This window comes from Pavona decussata, unplaced genomic scaffold (assembly GCF_977016875.1).
Source record: "Pavona decussata unplaced genomic scaffold, jaPavDecu1.1 SCAFFOLD_67, whole genome shotgun sequence".
Lineage (NCBI taxonomy): Eukaryota > Metazoa > Cnidaria > Anthozoa > Scleractinia > Agariciidae > Pavona > Pavona decussata.
Window position 1 is genome coordinate 3,332,322 of NW_028145486.1, and position 19,719 is coordinate 3,352,040.

Genomic DNA, 19,719 nt, shown 5'->3' on the forward strand with positions numbered 1-19,719 from the left:
CCTGAAAAATAATCGAACCATCTCTCAATAATAAGTCATGATTACAGTTTGAGATGTGGACAAGGATATTGAATTGATTGTTATGACCTATGGGCGGTATTTCAGATTGTTTCCTGGTTTTGATGAGCGATGTTGAACGTAACTCATCAGCTAAGAAAGAAGGTAAGCATCAAGATCTTGACGGTTCTTCTCGACTCAAGAAATCGTAAGTGAAGTTACAGCTTAAGAGTTTTGACATTTCGCGAAAGAGTTTTGTTTACTTTGTAAGCTTTCTACGCGGTCACTCGTAAATAGAGACTTTGTTGCGAATCGGTTAAGTGAAACTGGTGAAACCTAAAATTACTGTGGTCTGGTATACAGGTGGGAGTACGTACGCTTCGCTTTAATTTGCGTTTGAAATTTTAACGACAGAAGTGGCCCGTGTAACGCTGACATTTTCTCGCCGTGTTTGTCATCTCAGAGCAACAAATTCCTGCTTCTCTTTGATCGTGTTTATAACAAAAACTTAGACCAAAGTGATTACTAGTGAAGCGTCCATTTGAAGAAGAATGTGCTTTCTCTCTTCTCAGCTTTTTCTTGGCGATCTAGATGAGAGTCAAGGCGATAAGTCGCAGTCAAAAAACCAACCCGGCTCGAAAATTAACGGAATGCAGGCTCAAAGCTTAGCTGACGGGAGTTCGCCGAAAAGCAAGAGAAAGTCACTACCGCCTGTTCCTTCTCCCGAGGAAGAGAAGTCCATGAACCTATCAGTGGCAAGACAGAGGTCGCCAGCCGCTAATCCTTCGCAAGTCAAGTCTTATGGACCTTATTTTCTCGAGTACACATTAATGGCAGAGTAGTAAGTTGCGTTTATTGTTCTGTTTTGAACGTGTACAAAAAGCCTAGTCCGTCGCGTGAGGCTTGGATTATTGGGGCGATTAATCTGATTACTGTGTATAGTATAAAAATAAAATTTTACCACATGTGTAATTCACACTTTCGTGTTATAAGTTTACGTAGTTCTCACTTTCCTCAGTAACAACGCGAGGATGACAACAATGTATTGACTCTTAGGTGGTTTAACATTCATTAGAGATTTGTTTGGCAAGAATTGAAGTGAAACAACGGTTATGTTGTACAGAGCATATATCCGAGCAGTGGTATTGCAACAGAAAGCCAACTATTGCAGTGAGAATTTTGAATTGGTTGAAAAAGTTGTTGTCAAAGTTATGGCTAACGAGACTCGAGTGTTTGCCAGTTTCTGTGACCAGCATATTGTTTGTATCTTTTTGTATAATAGTTTTATCAGGGTCGATGTTGTATTGCTGAATCCCTGCTACAGGACATAATTTGATACAAATATCTGGAAGAAGAAATTTCTTTGGTTCTTGTAGTCCAGTTAAACTATTATTGTTTCCACAAAGATTAAACAAATTGCAAAGAACCTGAAGCTTAAATTTGTCTATCTTTGAGGAAACAATTTCAGTGCACAATTGAATACTTTGGAGATTAAATCTTGAGTGGGCTAAACTAAGAATACAATGTCACTCTTCCACTATTGTAAATTCACGTGGCTCGGCAGCTTGCCAGTCAAATAGAACAAGTATTATTCAAGCAGCTTGGTGGCTTGCCAGTTGATTGGCAAGCTGTCAAGCCGTCAAACCGATAATCCATAAACCTTAGTCGTTCTTTAAATTCTGACCGTGACTGGCGATTTGCCGAGCTGCCTCAGTTACACCTCTTGAAATGTGGCCCTGTATTATTTTATTTATTTTTTATTTTTTTTATACTTGCTCCTTAGAGTGAATATGACTAATCATATTCTTGGGTCCTACTTTGGTTTTCACTGAAAGCTTAATTTTCTTTGTATTAGAGGTAGGTTCAGGATATTTCTCTCTTCCTCTCAACAGTAACCAGCTGAGAAGTCAAAGGCTTCCAGGTGTTTATGTTCTCCCAGCTGCCAAGTCTCCACTGAGTAAGTACTTGTTGAGCACCAGTGACAAACTGTTGACAGAAACTTGATATAGGCACATGTGGTCCATGAACTATAGATGTGTTGAATGAATTTATACTTTGTTCAAATGGTAATGTTTCCTGTTCTTCACCATGGGAAAATGGGGTTAAATGGGTTGTCAGATGAGTTTTGCTAAGGTGAAACTGCAGCCTGACAGCCTATTACCCAACCAACTCAATTAAACATTTATGATTTCATTGCCTGCTCACTTTTCTCAGGTTTTTCGTAGGTCAACACACTTTGTTTACATGTTAAAGTGACATCCTTGAACACTTTACACTTTAGAAGATATTATCAAAGCTTACATGAAATTCATGTATCAAAATTGGAGCAAAGAACCATTGAAGTAGAGAAATGTACATGCTTCTTTGTGTGGCCTTTCAATCTTTTGTATAATAAATTATTGTAAGCAAGAAACCAACTAACCTTCTCTTACCAGAGAAAGTAAGCGAAAATGAAACATTTGTGTCCTAAAGAAATAAACTAGCTTCTGTAAATATGTGAAGCATGTATACACACTGCAGATGGAAGATCATATACATGTAGATTATATAGAATAATGAGAATCTTTCTTCTATATAATTAATCATTCATCTGCAGTGTGTACGCATGCTTCCTATATGTTCATATTCATTTATTCTTTCTGGTATATAATGAACTCAGAACATGACCAGCTAGCAGGTGGCTTGGTAGCTCAGTTGGTAGAGCACTGCACCGGCATTGCAGAGGTCATGGGTTCAAATCCTGTTCAATCCTGAATTTCTTTTCAGGTTTTTTTCACAATAGTCTGGTTGCATAGATAACTGAGAGAATCTTTCTTCTACAGTGTATAATTAGCTGACGTAAATCTATAATTTCTTTGATTTGTAACAACTTTTCTCTGTTATGTTTTTTTAGTCTGGTATGGAGTAATATTTATTAGAATGGGCTCCTATCAAGATGGTATTTTCAAGTTTGTGATGAAGATTCCAGAAAATTTCCCTGATGGTGACTGTCCTGTAAGTAATAGCCTTAAAGTAATAATTATTCTGAATGTAAGCCCCTCTCAAACTAAGCCAACCAAAAATGAGACATCCTTCCAATAATATATTAATAAGCCCCCCGACATAAGACCATGAATTTTCATTAGCTATATTAAGCTGTTTACACTAGCTTGGGTTCCACTGTTTGAATATTCAGCACTGTGTTGTCATTAGTGAGCTTACACAACAGGACAGCTGATGGAAGGGTACGGTGAATTATCGTTGTGTGACCAACATGACATCGTAGTTAGTATCTTGACATTTTTAGGTGATTTGCGACTAAAACTGGTGTTCTCTCATCTGTTACAAGACGAAGACCACGAGCGGTAGGAATGTTACAATCTAGAGTCATAAATCCTTGGACGTCACGTTGATCACACAAGAACAATTTGGCATCCCTCCACATCAGCCGTCCTGTTGCGTAAACTCCCTATTGTTCTGCCTAGACACTGTTCCATCATGGAACCACTGTTAACCAGTTGGCTATTTTGTGTGATTGACCATATAGTTCTGTATAGAGCTTAGGGAGCTGGGATGGCTCAGTGGTGAGAGCAGTCTCCTCCCACCAATGTGGCCTGGGTTTGATTCCCAGACTCAGCGTTATATGTGGGTTAAGTTTGTTGTTTCCTCTCGTCCTTGCTCCAAGGGGCTTTTCACCAGGTTCTCTGTTTTCTCCCTTCCCTCAAAAACCAATATTTCTAAATTTGAATGTGACCTAGAATCTGAGGGTCACAGGTTTGTCAGTCGTAACAAACTGTTAAGTGTCACCCTTGTTAAACAAAGTTGATTTATTTATTTAGTTAGTTATCACTTTTCATGATGTTATAACAGCAAAATTTTATTGCTTCACAGGAAAAGCTTCCTGCTGAGCAAACCCTTTGAATAGAAACTGTAGAAATGCACCAACGGGATGCAGCACTTAGTTCACTTGTCTGTAAACTAAGCCTTCACAGCACTATGTTTCAATGTAATCCAATGTTTTGTTTTCCAGAGTGTCATCTTCAAGCCCCCTGTATTTCATCCTGTTGTAAATATGGAAACTGGAGAACTGGATGTCAAAAGAAATTTTCCAAAATGGAGGTGAGCAACAAGAGTAGTCAAACTTACTTCCCATGGCCACTGAACAGACGGACACAACTGCTTCCATTGCAGAAGTGGCTATGATACAGAGTTAGAGTTTCTATATAGTTTGATATCTCCAGGGCCTAGTAAGTTGTTGATAATATAAAGACAATCCTAGGACTAAGCCAGGATGGGAAAGTGAGAGAGCATCCCCCTCCCCCAGAGCATGCCAGGCCAGGTTTGGTTGCCGAACATGGCACCATAAATGTGTTGATTTTGCTTTTCATTCTTGACGTCCTTGTTTCATGACGTTTTGCCCTCTCAGTCCTCCAATGTTGCCCTCACCTAAGAAACCAAAATGTCCAAATTCTAAAACTTTGTAAATTTGTATAGCGGCATAATTCCAAGAGAAGATGATCAAATGTGCTTTACAGTATGGGAACATTCTCCAGATTGAATTTGGAAATGTTGGTTTTTGAGGAGTGGGGAAAACCTGGAGTACCCAGAAAAAAATGCTCAAACAACCGTCAAATGGATCTGGAAAACATCCGCAATTAGCACCGCTATGGGAGATATACTGTTAAAACTTAAAATTAAGGTGATTTTGAAGTGATTTTTTTAAAAAGTTTTATTAGCCCGGGTAAGGTCAAATCAGTACTTTTGAAAAAATTCTAGTATTAATTTTGAATTGCTTTTTTTCTTTCTAGGAGAAATATAAATCACTTGTGTCAAGTGCTGCTCTATGCTAGAAGAATATTTTATAAAATTGATTTAAAGAACCCCCTCAACCCAGAAGCTGCCAATCTGTAAGTAGTATGATAATATTTTTAACATCAGTGGACCTTTATTTTTTTATTTCCATTGACTGGATATTTTTTCTGAGTTATACTAAAATCTACATGTTGCTGAATTGGTCTTTGATAGAGTTCTTTTAATTAAGTAAAACTAAGTGCAAAATTCCTGACAATAATTTTCTCTCCACTCTACAGCTATGAAAATGACAGGGATGCTTTCAAACAAAAAGTGAACATGTCGTTAAGGACTTGTCTTAACGAACTTCATTTACCTCTAGCTGATGATCCTCATGCAATTAGGTAAGAGCGGTATGTTATCACTGGGTATGTGATGTCAAATGGAAACAAAGTTTGATTGAAGCGTCAAGTGGTGGTTGCACTAGAACTCCGCTGCTGGCGGCACAAGGTCGTCTATTTGGACTCACTTTGCTGCCTATTGAATGTTACCTTCATATTCACTTAAATGCTTTCAAGAGTTGTCTGAGACTACTGTGTACCTTGGCTAGCTCTATTGTGTGCTCTAAACATTATCCTCTGACTCACTAACAATTTACATTGTTGCTGTTGATAACCAACCAGAACACTTAATTCTTGTTAAGTGGAAAAGTTCAGAGCCCACTGAAACAAGTATACCAGTGTATGAAACTTGATGTATTCAACTCAAATCAAATAATTTTATTTCACACCATTTGGTTAGAAACACATGAGTGAAGAAAAAATACAGTAAACATATGTAGATACAGGTTATCTACTTAATAAATATCATAGACGATTTTGGGGGTGCTATCTGGGCGAACAAAGATGATACCAAGAGGATCACGAAGGATTTGTAGTCCCGCTTCGGTACCTGTAATAAAAAACTAGTTAAAAAGACAAGCCGAAGGTGTACAACTTTTGGTACCGTATTTTAAAATGTTAAAAATTTAGTAAAAATGTTTTGGTCTTGCGACCTTCATCAATATACATTGACATCTGTGTAAAGCAACCAAAGCAACAGAGCTTGTTAGTTGGCTACTGCTTATTTGTACATAAAGGAAGGATGTTTTTAACAAAATTCAAGCATGTGTTAATAGTAAATATAAACAGTATTTGTACTACACTCGCCCTTAAAACATTTAGTAGTTTTGGAGCCTTTCCTTGATGTTTTGACTTAGTTTAGTTCAACAATTTGCCTTTGTTTCTTCAATTTCTGCAAATTCTTTTTCATAGTTGCGACAGTAGATATGTGAGTGGTACTATTTGCTTCCATATGAAGAATTCTACTGTGCAAAGAATGATCTGAATTTGGCAGAAAGCTGTTTTATTTGTCAGAGAACTCAATTTATTTAAAAAATTATCAGACGAGTACTTTTGTTTCATTGGGTTTCCAAACACTCAGAAATAATAAGAACACTTGGTCTGCAGCCTCTTGCTTTCATCTGTTTGGTCATGGTAACTAAACCTAAATGTCGGTGAAACACTTGCCCTTGTTTTTGAAGTCTTAGGATGCGTTTGATTGACCCTATTCCTGAATAGGAATACATACAATTATGACAAGAAATCCCACAGAAGAGGTTTTTCGGGTTACTGGAGTACAAACTCACTCTTAAATGACAGTTATCATGTGCCAGTGAAAGTTTAGTTAAAAAGAGAAATCTAGCAGCCATTTCACTTATTCTTATTCTGGAATACATCAATCAAGTGCAACCTTACTTTAAAGCCCTTGATTAAGATTCAAGTCTGACTCAAAAGTTTGTTCTGTTAGCCTCATTAGACTGTGACTCTTCCCAATTCAATAGAAGAGTCAAAATCTCAACAAGTCAACCACACAGAGACGGAAGATTCCATGGTTTATTCAGACCACAAGCTAATTACATAATATCCAGAATGGCCACCTGAGTCTTGTCTTAGGCCATGAGGGCATGTGCCCATGGTACAAATATTAGATAAAATTACTGTGGTCAACTGCCAAAATGGTTAAACATTAACAGGCAAAATATTTGTTCCTTAACAAGAACTAACGAATGCTATTTTCTATTTGAAATAACAGGTTTGTTGAACTGAGTCCTGATCAACATGATGAAATAAAAAACCAAATTATTGACAATCAGGTGGGTAACAAGTTTCCTTTTCAATTTCTTGTGATAAATAGTCATGTGTGACTATCTGTGCATGAGGATAAATGTACCTCTCTGTGTTGAACACTTGCTCTGTGTTTATATTGTATACAGAGTTACTTATTTGCAAAATTTTAATTTCTCTCTATAGAGTATTATAACTGCAAAATTTTCATTTATCAAAGTACTGCTCAGAATGTAATAATATTATTGTTTAAACAATGTATTTCTGGCTTTTCAACATTTCTAATAATTGACAAATCTACAGCATTTTTTATAACCTTTATGATGTCATATATGTTCGAAACTCAAGTCTTCCAAGTTTTGAACATTTCATGGCATCATTTTATGGTCTATAAGAGTACAGACCATAGAAAACTGATGTCAATTTGTTTTCTACAATAACATGGAAAAATTAAGTATGAGCGGAAACGTCTTTATTTACCTTTGAGAAAGTGCGCATGTTACATCTAAAGATGTCATTTTGATTGTCTGTACTCTTTTAGACAATAGCTTTGAGCCAATCAGCGCACAGGAATTTTGATAGTTATTGTAAAGATGGACTTGGATTTTAGACGGTACATTGTTCAGTTGTCCTAACACCAGGAGGCCTTAATGGGCTCCTGATGGGAACTTATTTGAGAAAAGACATGATTATATTTCTTGCTATTATGTGCATTTATAAGGGACTTAAGTATCCTATAAACAAGTACTGTTAGTAAAATTCTGAATATAAGCCGTGGGGCTTCTTTTCAAGGAGAGCTAGTTTTTGTTGGCAGTTTAATTATGGACCTAAATGTTCTGTAAACAAAATACAGTATGGCAAAATTATGAATGCAAGCCACAGAGGTTATTTTTTATCTCTCGTTATGTTTTTAAGATGCTATGGTCACCAAAGCAATAAAAACTTTATGGCAGCTTGGAGCACTGGATGCTGATGTCCCACTAAGGAAGAAATTTTTTTTCTTAAAAAATTATTAAATTATTTTATAATAATTATCAGAACTAAACTTAGCAAACTATCATAACAAATGCAATAATAATAATAATAATAATAATAATAATAATAATAATAATAATAATAATAATTTCTTATAATTTTTGTTATTCTCTTCACTACAGAGTAAGCCTGAGTGTCTTCCAACTGCTAATGCTCACAAGTCAGGATTGTCTTGGATGAAAAAAGGTTCTAATCAAATTTTCAGCAAACAAGACAGCTAGTATCTCCCCAAATGGTTGCAACAGGAAAGATGGACATCTGTAAATACACAGTATTATCTGGACCTTCCTGGAAATCCATGAGCCAAACAATTTGACGCTGTATTTAATGCTAGGAATGACTGTTGTACAGTTTCCAATTTCTGAAAATACTATTATACCTGCCAACTTTCATGATTCTTGTGCCTGACTCACAAATCCTGCGTATACCAGTAGTTCCGTAACTGAACATGCTGAATTATGATTCAATTTTGCGAAAAAAATTGCCCCATAAGTGGTGCTCCAAGTGCAAATCTTCAGCAATGTGCAGAATCACTGGAACGTCTTTGGACAGGTTTAGCAATGTTTGGAAGTCATTCCAATGTCTTTAACAGTCTTTTGTTATTTCTTATGTTGGACTCTGGTTAAGGCAAGAACTTGTTGTTCTGTGATGGTGGGAGCTTGGGTCTCGACAATCCACAAGAGCTCAAAATAACCAAGAGCGAGTTCAACTGCCGAGTTTGACTTGCAGTAAAATAATATCCACCACTGTTTCTTCACCATGCAAACAAAATATTATTTTTTCTTGATTGTGCAGTTCCAGAAAATATCCATACTCCCCCCATGGAAGGTATTTTGTTTTGCACACCTGCCCCCCCTCCCTCCAAAGGAAATTCCAGTTTAACTTTTTCTTTGCTTCTAAAATTATTGTTTGAGCCTATAGGAGTCTACTTTATTCCTATGAAATTTGCAACCTCAGTGGTTTCTTCAAGTCATTTCATAAAATTAGTTTTTCACAGACAGTCAATATATATGATTTCATTTATTTATGAGAAGAAAACTAGGTCAAGATGCTCAAAGCAACTGGGCAAAGTCATGTTCACAGAGGTTCAATTTGCCCATGTCAACATTTTGTATTCATTGTTAGGGGTGCTTACCATTTACATGGAAAACCCGGAAATTCCAGTTGGAAAATCAAATGGTATGCATCATTCCATTTGGAGTACTTCTGAAATTATGGGCTTCTGGTCAAAGTGATGCATTTTTATTACTCCTTTTGTGATAGGCCATTTCCGAGTTGCTGTGGACCACATTATGAAAGCGAGGCTAATATTGCAAAAGCTTTTCAAATGAAAATTAGTTTTGTTTGCATATGAATGAAAACTGAATTTCATAATAAAAACTTTGCACTTAGCCTCGCTTTCATAATGAGATTCAAAGCAACTCAAAAATGACCTATTTACAGCTGATGTTTATACATGTACATTTTGCAAGTTATCCATCTTCTATTAAGACAAGCTAAATCATTTCGTATTTATGCCGAAAATTTCCATCCGGGTGGTTTGTTGAAATGGTAAGCACCCCTGGTCTCTTATGCTTCTAGTCGAGAGAATTTGTTTCAACATCAAGACATTTTCACCTTTGTTGGTCAATTCCTTTATTCTCATTACTTGTATGTTGGATTTATTAGTGTAATTGTGAGGAGAAGTTAGATTCTGGTCAGAAGATTGGGGACCAGCTTCAAATTTCCATTATTAATTTATTTCAATTACGATGAAAAATAGAAGGTGGACAAAAATTAACGTGTAGTTAGAAAATTACTGTGTCAACATATTCTTATAATCTGTTTTACTTTCACTTTGATTACCGTGTACAATTATATAATATAATGTAATAATCATTTTTATTAATTTAATGTAAAAAGAAGTAACACGACTAAGTACTGTAAGATTTGGAGGGGATGCCCTGAACAAGCCAGCTCTTCAAGTGAGGTCTTCACGTGTGATCAAAACCTTACCTCCTTCAAGAAGATCAACGCGTATTGAGCAAAAAAATTAAGAGAAAACAGTCACTAATTTTAATCAGGCCTTCATGACCAACTGAATTCAATTTTTTATGAAAATGCCCTAGACATGATGAAGTAATCGGAACAAATTATGTGTAAAATAAAAATTATAATAATAAAGCAATTTTTGATTGTTTAACTGAGGACGATGCCTTCTTTTACAACTGCGCATACGCTCTGCGCATCTCGGGAAGGTCCGACTAATATAAAAGGGATTTTTGCGCCGTATATGACTATGCTGGAAAAGAAGATCGAAAATTGGGGCAACCACGCATTTTTCAGAGATAATTTTGGAACCAAATGCCATTCATTGTTTACGTATGTTAACACTTTTTGGAAGTATTCTTGCTTTCAAAATTCTCTCAGAAAAATGCACGGTTGCGTTGTTACAGAAAATTAACGCTCGTGTTAATCGAGGTGTGTTTAAATTAACGCGAATTAAAGGGAAAATTAGTTCCCAATAAAGGAAATTAACGCGAAAAGGTGCTGAAATTTCAAAATGAGGGAAATTAGCACGAGATACACAAAAGAAACAGAGTTTGTTGAGACAACAGGAACAAATTTATTTTAACACTAAGGGTCACAAAGTGATCCCAAAGGCAAATTCACGTAGGGGCGAAGGAATCTGACTACTTCGCACCGCGCTGGTAAAACAATGCTTTTCCCTTTCGGAGTGTATCGAGAATTTGGGCCGACAATAATGGAAATTAAGGTTGAAGAAATTAACGCGTTAACTTCATGAAACGTTAATTTCCAATAATAAGGTATCCGATATTTATTTAATTTGGGAATTCCATATTTGCTGATCCCGCATGGACATAAATCATGCAAAAATACCTCTGTATAAACAAGAGGCACCTCCCATGAGTTCATGTTATGCGAGACCAAAAGCCACAATCTTGACCACACTTGACCTTTTTGTTAAAGGTTCTGTGAAAACTTTGAAAATAGCCGACAGTTTCTGGTGCGACTTCGATTCAAATTCTTCTTAATCTGGATCGGTTCGAACAAGATCCCCGCGAATGGTTGCCTGCCATTTTATACTCAGTAATCGACCCCGCCTCCTTTAATTTATTGATTTTAATATGTGCTGATAGGAAAGGGAATTTTTCATGTAACTTATGATGCAACGTTGGAACGCAAGTTAAACTTGTAACACTATTAAAATAAATTCGCGCGTTTTTTCAAACGTCGTCTCGATTATTCCAACTCGCTTTAGGGACCGTTCATTTTTTATGAGCATGGGGGGGGGGGGGGGGGCACGGGAAAAAAAATGGTACTAAAGGGGGGGCTACCAAAAAAATTGAGTGAAAGAGGGGGGCGGGGTCACCAGCGATAATTGGCTAGTAGGGGAAATTGAAAGTGGCTCAACACAGAAACAGATGAAGAAATTGAATATTATTTCAATTTTATTTAATACGATTTTCCTAACCACTTTTAATTTGTTTTAATTTGTACATACTGAGGTCGAAATCTGCATTTTATATTAACAAGAACTGAGGAAATGAAGCATATCTGTTGGAAAAGCAATAATGAATATAAAATGAAGTAGACACCTATGTTTGTACAAGTTCAAATTAATATAAAAACGTAACAGCCTCACTATTGAATCATCCGTGGGGGAGTAGTTTTCTACAAAGTGGTTGTACTCAGAACTATATCAATAGATTGTTTAATGTTCTGTTTAATAGTACTCACTTTTATAAAGGCTGTTGATCAGTAAATTATTTGAACCCAGGAGTATCAGTAGACTCAGTAGTATGCCTAGTGTGAACATCCAGATTAGTTTTTAATAATAGAACTGTTGTTGGTGACTTCAGTTGACGGTAAATCTGAGCCGTAGGCCATCTTCAGAAAAGCTTGTTACTGTCATTTTTAATAGCAGTACTTTAATATCCAGGCGCGTAGGGGGGGGGGGGGGGGGTTCGAGGGGTTCGAACGAACCCCCTTTGAAGATCAATAATGGCGGAAGAAAAAGCACAATGAGGAGGTTGAACAACTACATGAGGTGTACCATACGAGAAAGTAGAATGTACGCCCTGGTTCTAATGCATATCAAATATGATATGCCTGTCAATCTTGACGAGATAGCCAATTTGTTCGAAGGCCTACACCCGTGAATGATGCAGTTTACCAGCTTGGTGTATGACTATCAGCAGATCGAATAGTTATCAGAACTTGACAGGGCGCGGAATGTACATCAGTTGAACTTTCTTGTTTAAGTCGAAACAATTATGCCGTAGAAATTATGTATATTGCTTAAAAAGCTGCTGTAAAACAAATTTGTGATTTGCCTAAAATGGGTCTCAAAATGCAGGAAATGAGGTTTCTGGGAACCTAGATTTTCAAAAATTTCCGGGGGAGCATGCCCCCGGACCCCCCTAGTAAGAGCGCCTCCCGCGCTCAGCAAGATTTGGGGCTCAACAAAGACCCCTATCTAACCCTTACCTACGCGCTTGATATCTGTAAGTCCGCTGTTTTTTTCTTTTAATATGACTCGTTATCGTTGATTGGTATGCTTCGATCCGTATTTTGTTAGTCAGATCTGTACGTGTATTAATTGTTTCTACTCGAAGGGGAGTAATTTCACGTTAACCATTTGCTTGATTAGTCGTAGCGCTATAGTTCCTTTGAGAATCTAAATGGAAATTTAGGGTTTGCCGTAACCGTAAACGTGTTGCTATCTATAAAACGTTTTTCTAAACAAGAGAAATCTGTACCTAAGTAGAGAACGGTAACTTTTTAATAGTACTGTAAAGAAATCACAGTAACAATTACATTTATCTTTGATATAAACAGTACATAAGCGTTTTGTTAAAGTTAGGAGTATGACTTGTTTCTGGTTGGGCGGGAAGGGGGGGGGGGTCATCAGAAAAAAATAGTTTCTGCTTGGGGGGGGGGGGGCATGTGGAAAAAAATTGCATGCTAGGGGGGCGTCATACAGTTTCGTAGTGGCAATTAACCAAATCCCACCAGGCCCCCCCATGCTCATAAAAAATGAACGGTCCCTTAAATGTTAAATGTAGGTGAAATTTCCTAAGGTTGAATTTTTGGAGACCGCCGGCAACAAGTTTGGAAGAGAAAGAAAAATTCGTCGTCGAGGGTTTACGTCCTGCATAAAACGTCATGAAGTCATGCAGTGACGGCAAAGAAATGTACCAAAAAAGCGTAAAAAAATGCAAGACGACTATAGCTTTTTTTGACGTTCTCATTGTCGTCTCCGTCGTCGTAGCGCTAAAGCTCGACTCCTTGTGTCTCCCAACCAAGAATGTTTTGCAACGGCTGCAGGAGAAGTAGTGACTTTATGTTGCAGCATGTAGAGCATGATTTGTGTTCACTGCAACTCGGCTTGTAGCTTGTAGCTTGGAGGAGGTAATACGAGTCCCCTAAAAACGACTGCGTAGGAGGCTACTCGGCTTCCAGCGCAATATTCTCCTCATTGATCACAAGTTTCAGAAAAAATGGAACTCTCCTGTAACGGTCCTTAATTAATCTTTCCAAAGCCCACCGAGACGCCGACAAATCCTTGACTTTCTTTGAATTTAAGTTTTGGTACCAAAAGGACTGATCCGACAAACTTTCTCTTCAGATTTGACAACGAGTACGGGATTGAGTACGACTTTTCAAATCTAGTTTGTGTTGTTTTGATAACCGCTTTTTCTAGGGGGGGGGGGGGGGGGGGTTCAGACGAGCGGAGGCAAGCGCGAGGCGAGCGCGGAGCCTGAAAAAAAGCAAAAACATACTGCCCGTTCTGGTAAACAACGAGAAGGAGCGAGAGTTCTGCCGACGGGACTGATTTGAAATTTGAAAGTCGTATTCGTACTCAACCTCGTACTCTGATCTGAAGGTCCCTTATATTCCTATCGTGAGAGGTAAACGCCTCTGTTATCCGTTTCACAGAGTTAGGGTCGAGCAGGAGGCTGCTCCGAAGTCCTTGAAGGTGCCCCCAAATTTCGTCATCACCAGTTTCAGTACCGTTGCTTTAATGTTATGCGTTTGCAATTGTAACAAAAATATTGTTACAATTAATAACCACCCCACAGTAGAGGCTCTCTTATCGATGCCCATCCTTACATTTTTATCCCCCTCACTGCCAAAAGTGGAAAGCAGCACGTGTTTGACCTCTTCCTTAAATGGGCACTTAATTCATGCCCGGGAATTTATGGTAAGGTAAAGGTGACTATATGGAGGGTTAAGGTTAGTGTTAGGGTTATGTGGGTGATTATATGGTACCTTACCATGAATTCCTTCAATACCAATGCGCAGGCACAATGCAAGTGCATTTTCTTTCCAGTTAGTTTCCCTTCCAGAGAGTTCATTGATAAGAGTTAAAGCAAAATTGACTGACGTAGATTACATAGTCCGTGCTGGTTTTTGGACATAAAATTCAAGGAGTAATCAAAGCAAGTTTACTTTGTCTTGCACTATGTTTCGAAATGTTTTCACTGGTCAATAGCAACTTTAAAAAAAGCTCCCCATGATATAATCTGTCCCCGATTTTGAAATCTGCGCTCAATCCCTGAATTACTTTGATACAATCCTACATCATTTCCCATCCGAACAAAAATTCAAGGAGTTTTCATCATTTTCAAGCACTTTCCGCAAAACTTATTCTTTTCAAGGGCTTTTCAAGCGCCGTTGAAATCTAATATCAAATTTCAGGGCTGTTCAAGGACTTCAAGGAGTAGCACAAACCTTGGATTAGAACACTCCTGTTCTCCGCTTCACGTAACATTTATACATTTTACTGACCCTAATGTTACTGTCACAGTTCTGTTATTGTTCATATTTACAATTTGTACAATTTTTCAAATGCTTATGTCAAAAAATGAATCAACTGCCTTCTCACCAACTATACGGTAACAGTCGATTGCCTGTCCTTCAAACAAAATTAGCATCTTAGTGATCAATAATTGCATTGTAAACCACTCACGAAGAAAGCAAAACAAAAGGCTAAGCCTTAATACCAGCCCCATATGCCGCACCAAAGCAGCAATGGCCAGGGAAGAACTGACAAGGAGTGGTACTAGAATCACCTCCCTTAAATTCAGTGCAAAATGTTAAAAGCACCCAGAGGTTCAAACGCTACCTAAGCAGTGTTCCAGATTACTTATAAAGGCCGAGGGTCAATAAGGAATTTTGAGGGGTCAAGAAATGTGGATCTCTTCAAATCTCCTCAAGTTGACCATTTATTTTGTTGGGTTATGTTGTCAGCTTTGTCAGGTTTTTGACTCGAGACCCCTCTCTTATCTGGAACACTGCCAAGTATCAGCGGTGTTGTGTTACAAGGATTTGAATTTTGTAATATAACAGTCTGACCGCAAAAAGAGAAGGATTTGTATCGGCTTTTCTTGGTTAAAGGACAGAGAAAGCAATAAATCACGATAAAAATGTTTCCCTATCTCCATGGTGTAGTAGTTTCTACTTAGAGACCGTTTTACTCATATAATGCATCTGGTGGGTGAAAACAGGGGGAAGTACAGCTGTACAACCCTTGCTAAAACGCGTTAAATCAGTAACCGTTATAATTTAGGCAAACATAGCACCGTCAATATTTGGCCGGTAGTGTTCTGATTGCGCTGCCCGTAAAGTAACTCAAGAATTCATGAAGAAATCACGCCAATCATTCTCAAGAAATGATGTCTAAAGTGTTCTTTTCATCAGCTCGTCAACTTCAGCTGATCTAAGACACTTCCACATTGAGTTATCCAGCTCATAACAAATTCCCTTCCAGTTAAAATGCGTTGGTGGGTCATTCTCTTGGTTTCCCTTTCTGTACTCAAAATGGGGACTCAGTTCAATAGCAAGGCTTGATTTAATCAGAGCAACGCCGCCGACTTTATCTGGACCTGGATGATAAATTCTGCCACTCTCCGGCAACATGCAGACCTTTTCTGGTTGAAAAGGAAATGTCAAAATATCACCAATCCCACTGAACGTCAGCAGTCCTGGTGACTTGTTGCTGTCAGATTCCTCAATTACTGTTTCAAACACAACTGGCAAATCATCGCAACGAATGTAGTTCATTTCCTTACCACATGGAGACACGAATGGAAAATCCTCTGCATACCTTGCAGTTTGGTTTAATTTCAGTCGTTTGAAGAAGAACTTGAGGAAATGCTTGTCTGAAAATACAACAGTTTTAGTCAAAGAGCAAGTCAACTTATATTATGATCATGAAAAATCAATTGAAGGGGTGCCTGGAAAAAAGCCTTAAGTGACTTCTGATAAATTGTTAGATTCTCAGTTCCAAACAGGGTTTTCAAAAGCACCCGACGCCTGACACAAGTCACCGGCTACTTTTAGTGTTTGCGCCGGGTACTATGTGGCCCCAAAGTGTGAATTTATGTCAATAACATAGCTGATTGCTGCATTTATCTGAGTGATATTTTGAAGAAAACTCTTGTTTAATTCAGTTTACAATGACCTCCAAACAAAACACTTTTTTGCCCTGAAAATGCACCAGAATGCATCTCTGGGTATGCAAAATTTAAAAATTTGCCGTGACTCCCCCCCCCCCAACAGGAGGGGGTATCCCCCTCCCGCACCCTCCCCCGTGTACCTTTCGCCGCACGGCACCGCTAACGCGGTGCAATTGTCCTCTGGCTACTCTCAAATTTCCTCCTGGTACTTTTTTTCATTTTGAAAAACCTATTCAAATTTCCTTGCATTCGCTTATGACATAAAAGTAGAATTTGACCTTACATCAATAGTCACTTAGGGCCTTATTTCAAGCACCCCTTCAATTAGCAATATGTGAATTTAGAAGAAAATACCGCAAGATATGCCAACTACATGGATGCAGTAATCTCATTGGATCTTACTTACTACTTATTCTGTAATAGACGGTGCAGGGCATTCATACTTTAAGCTTCAAAATATCAATACACAGGGTTGTCGCTAAGCGCCGGCTGCCGGCGAAATTCGCTGGCTGAGAAAGAGGTCATCGCCGGCTGAATTTTGGGTGGCAAACACTCGGTTAAAAGGGCAATGAACAGTTCTTTAGTTACCCACAAGCAATTGTTCGATTTAGAATAATATATTTTAAGGGAAAAGGTTGAATGAACTCCTGACTACCTTGAGTATTGAAATAGAGTCTTGTTTTGAGAACTTGTTTACCGTGTCCTCTTTCCGTTTTCTGCGTCCGCCATCTTGTCAACACGAAGCTTGGTAGCCCCCGCATTCAAGGCGTTGTGAAAGATTGGAACGAGTTTGTTACCAGGTATTTGTGTCAAATCAGAGAAAGAAGAAGTCTTTCTCTGTAGCATGACAGGGAAAAAAAAACATGAAGGAACTTCTTCATAATGTTTTAATACAGCTTTTGATTGGTTAAATTTTATTGCTTATAACATGTTTATGCTCATAAATAGCAAGAAGAACTGGGCAAACGGAGGAACAACTGAACAAACCAGAAAATAAAAACCAGAAACGTAAACGGTCCGCCGAGTGCTCGCCGGCGAAAACGAACGAACGAGAAACCGAGTGAACGAACCCGCGAAACTGGATGAACAGCTGAACGACCAAGTGGACAGCTCTTTTGTATGCAGTTCTAAGTGTTTATAAGAATCGATTTTCTGATATTCTAGTGCAAACTTAAAAGTACTTATCTTTTCGGAACGAGTGGGAAGCGATGTAGCTTTCGTTCTCATTGCTTTAATGTTAAGTAAATGTTGAAAATCTTACGCACGTATTTTCATTTTTAATGTTAGAGTATACACGGCAATTCATGAAAAACGGGTTTTAGTTAGATTAGATTAGTTGTAGTTAGATTTTGAATTTTGTTTAGGAGAGTTAGGTTATTTCTAATTTTTATACTCCTGATGGATTTTACCGTGTTTAAATAAAGAACTATTCTTCTAGTGAGCTCACCAAAAAGAGAATTAAGAAAACAGCATATCCGGATTGACGAACTGAAGTAAAACAAAGCACTGTCTGCTCAGAAGCCAGGTCTGTCATTCTCCTTTGGGGCACAGTGAACAGACCTGGTAGAGAGTTCAAGGAACGCCAAACAACGAAAACCACACGAAGGAAATATGGAAATGTCAAAGCAAGGGAGAAAATTTTGAATAAATTCAACGTGAATCTCTGTACCACACGTTTCAGACTGCGGCACCACAGCTGACCTTCTCTTTAATGGTAGTTTCTTTTTGCATAAAAGAGCCCCTAGATTTCACCAGAGTGCACCAAACTGAATTAAAATTTTCAAAATTTCATGGGGAGGCCACCCAGACCCCCCTAATGGAAGGGGGTGGCCCCCTCCCATACCTACCCCTCCGTCGGCTACGCAGACGGCAGAAGGCACTTCGCGCGTTCTTTAGCCGGCTCAATTTCTCAGCTAACCGGCAGAAAAATTTCTTAGTAACAACCCTGAATACAGTTCAAAACTTTCCATTACAGTGGATTATAGAGCAGGTTTCAAGTAAGAGTCGCAATACTAAAGCCAATCACAACAGAGGTTAACAGCACAATGAACAAATCATAATTAACAGCAGCTAGTGCCAAGTGTCAAGAAATATACAATATTCACTCTTAATTTCTATATGAGCTTGATGGTTGATTATTGTTAAATATAACTCAGTATACAAAGCTGAGTGATACCTTTGAAGCAGGTAATGAAGTTTTTCACTTTAGTGTCATCAAGGAATAACTGGAAAAAAAAGATAACATTTCAACACTATAACTAATAAGCTCTAGCTAGCATGTTCAAAATGTTCATGCAAAGCAATAATTATTGTACAAGTTGTGGTTAGTGTGAATGTTAGATTAAGTTTAGAAAAAAATCTCAAGTTTTGTAGAGATCTGATTTAAACTAAAGAAAATGTCACAATTTAAAAACTTGCAAGTTTTACAAAGACATGTGGGCAGTGGTAGCTGCCTACTGTACATTTGTTGTAAAAATCACAAAATTTAAACTTCTATATTTCATTGAATTTGCAGCAGTTCTCTATGAAATGTCACAAATTTGCTAAAATCAGTATGGCGAACTCATTTATGAACACAATTTTCAACCAAACTAGTTCAGCTGAATTTGGCAACCCTTTTACTAGACCAAAGAAAAAACTCCCTACCCTATCCCTACTTTCCAGCAACTCGGTCACTATCACAGTCTATTCTAGACCAAACCTCTCTGATTTTTGTACCCCATACCAGACTAAACTGCTTGAAAATCATACCATTCACAGCAGTACAATCCCAAATAGTTTATAAACATGTATAGGAACACCCCCACCCTACCCGGGCCCCTCCCCTCCACGATTTATATCCCTTGTAAGCTCCTGACCACATTCCATCAGCCACGCAACTTAGTATGGTTTAGCAGAAGAACGGTAGAGCGTGAAAGTCACAACAGGAGAAGAAACAAAGAGTGGAATATGTTCTTCATACCTGTCCCTGGTGATCAATGTAGTAGAAGTACTCTCGGACTTTAGGAGATGGTGATTGACCCTGGACGTAGGACACAAACCGTTGTACAACATGTCCGGAAAACACAACCCCTCTGCCCTTTTCGTAACACGACCGTCTAAGAAGAGATAGCATGAGGTTGGTGGTGCTTCTTTCACAAAGGCTCTTCTTATTTGATTACATCACATGTAAAACGCAGACAAATGAAGTCAAAATAAACCGTCTTGATTTGTCAAAAAATGACCGCAAGGCACTGTGGACTGGCCTTGCGCATGCTCTTTTTATGGTATCGCTGAATCGTTAATCA

General features: G+C 38.1%; 2 protein-coding genes across 2 annotated transcripts; one reads left to right on the top strand and one right to left on the bottom strand.

The window, feature by feature from the left end:
• The first annotated feature begins 22 nt into the window (after positions 1-22).
• Positions 23-10,149, top strand: LOC146478127 (protein AKTIP homolog). Its single transcript, XM_085112869.1, has 9 exons — positions 23-162; positions 570-838; positions 1,890-1,954; positions 2,891-2,991; positions 4,007-4,095; positions 4,785-4,883; positions 5,067-5,171; positions 6,901-6,961; positions 8,090-10,149. Exons 1-9 carry the CDS (start codon positions 130-132, stop codon positions 8,186-8,188), a joined length of 921 nt encoding a protein of 306 aa, XP_084968995.1. The 5' UTR covers positions 23-129; the 3' UTR covers positions 8,189-10,149.
• A 4,584-nt stretch (positions 10,150-14,733) lies between these two features.
• Positions 14,734-19,645, bottom strand: LOC146478128 (UPF0598 protein CG30010-like). Its single transcript, XM_085112872.1, has 3 exons — positions 19,395-19,645; positions 18,609-18,657; positions 14,734-16,135 (listed from the first exon to the last, which is right to left on the bottom strand). The coding sequence occupies exons 1-3, from the start codon at positions 19,545-19,547 to the stop codon at positions 15,654-15,656; spliced, it is 684 nt and encodes a 227-aa protein (XP_084968998.1). The 5' UTR covers positions 19,548-19,645; the 3' UTR covers positions 14,734-15,653.
• Positions 19,646-19,719: the final 74 nt, after the last annotated feature.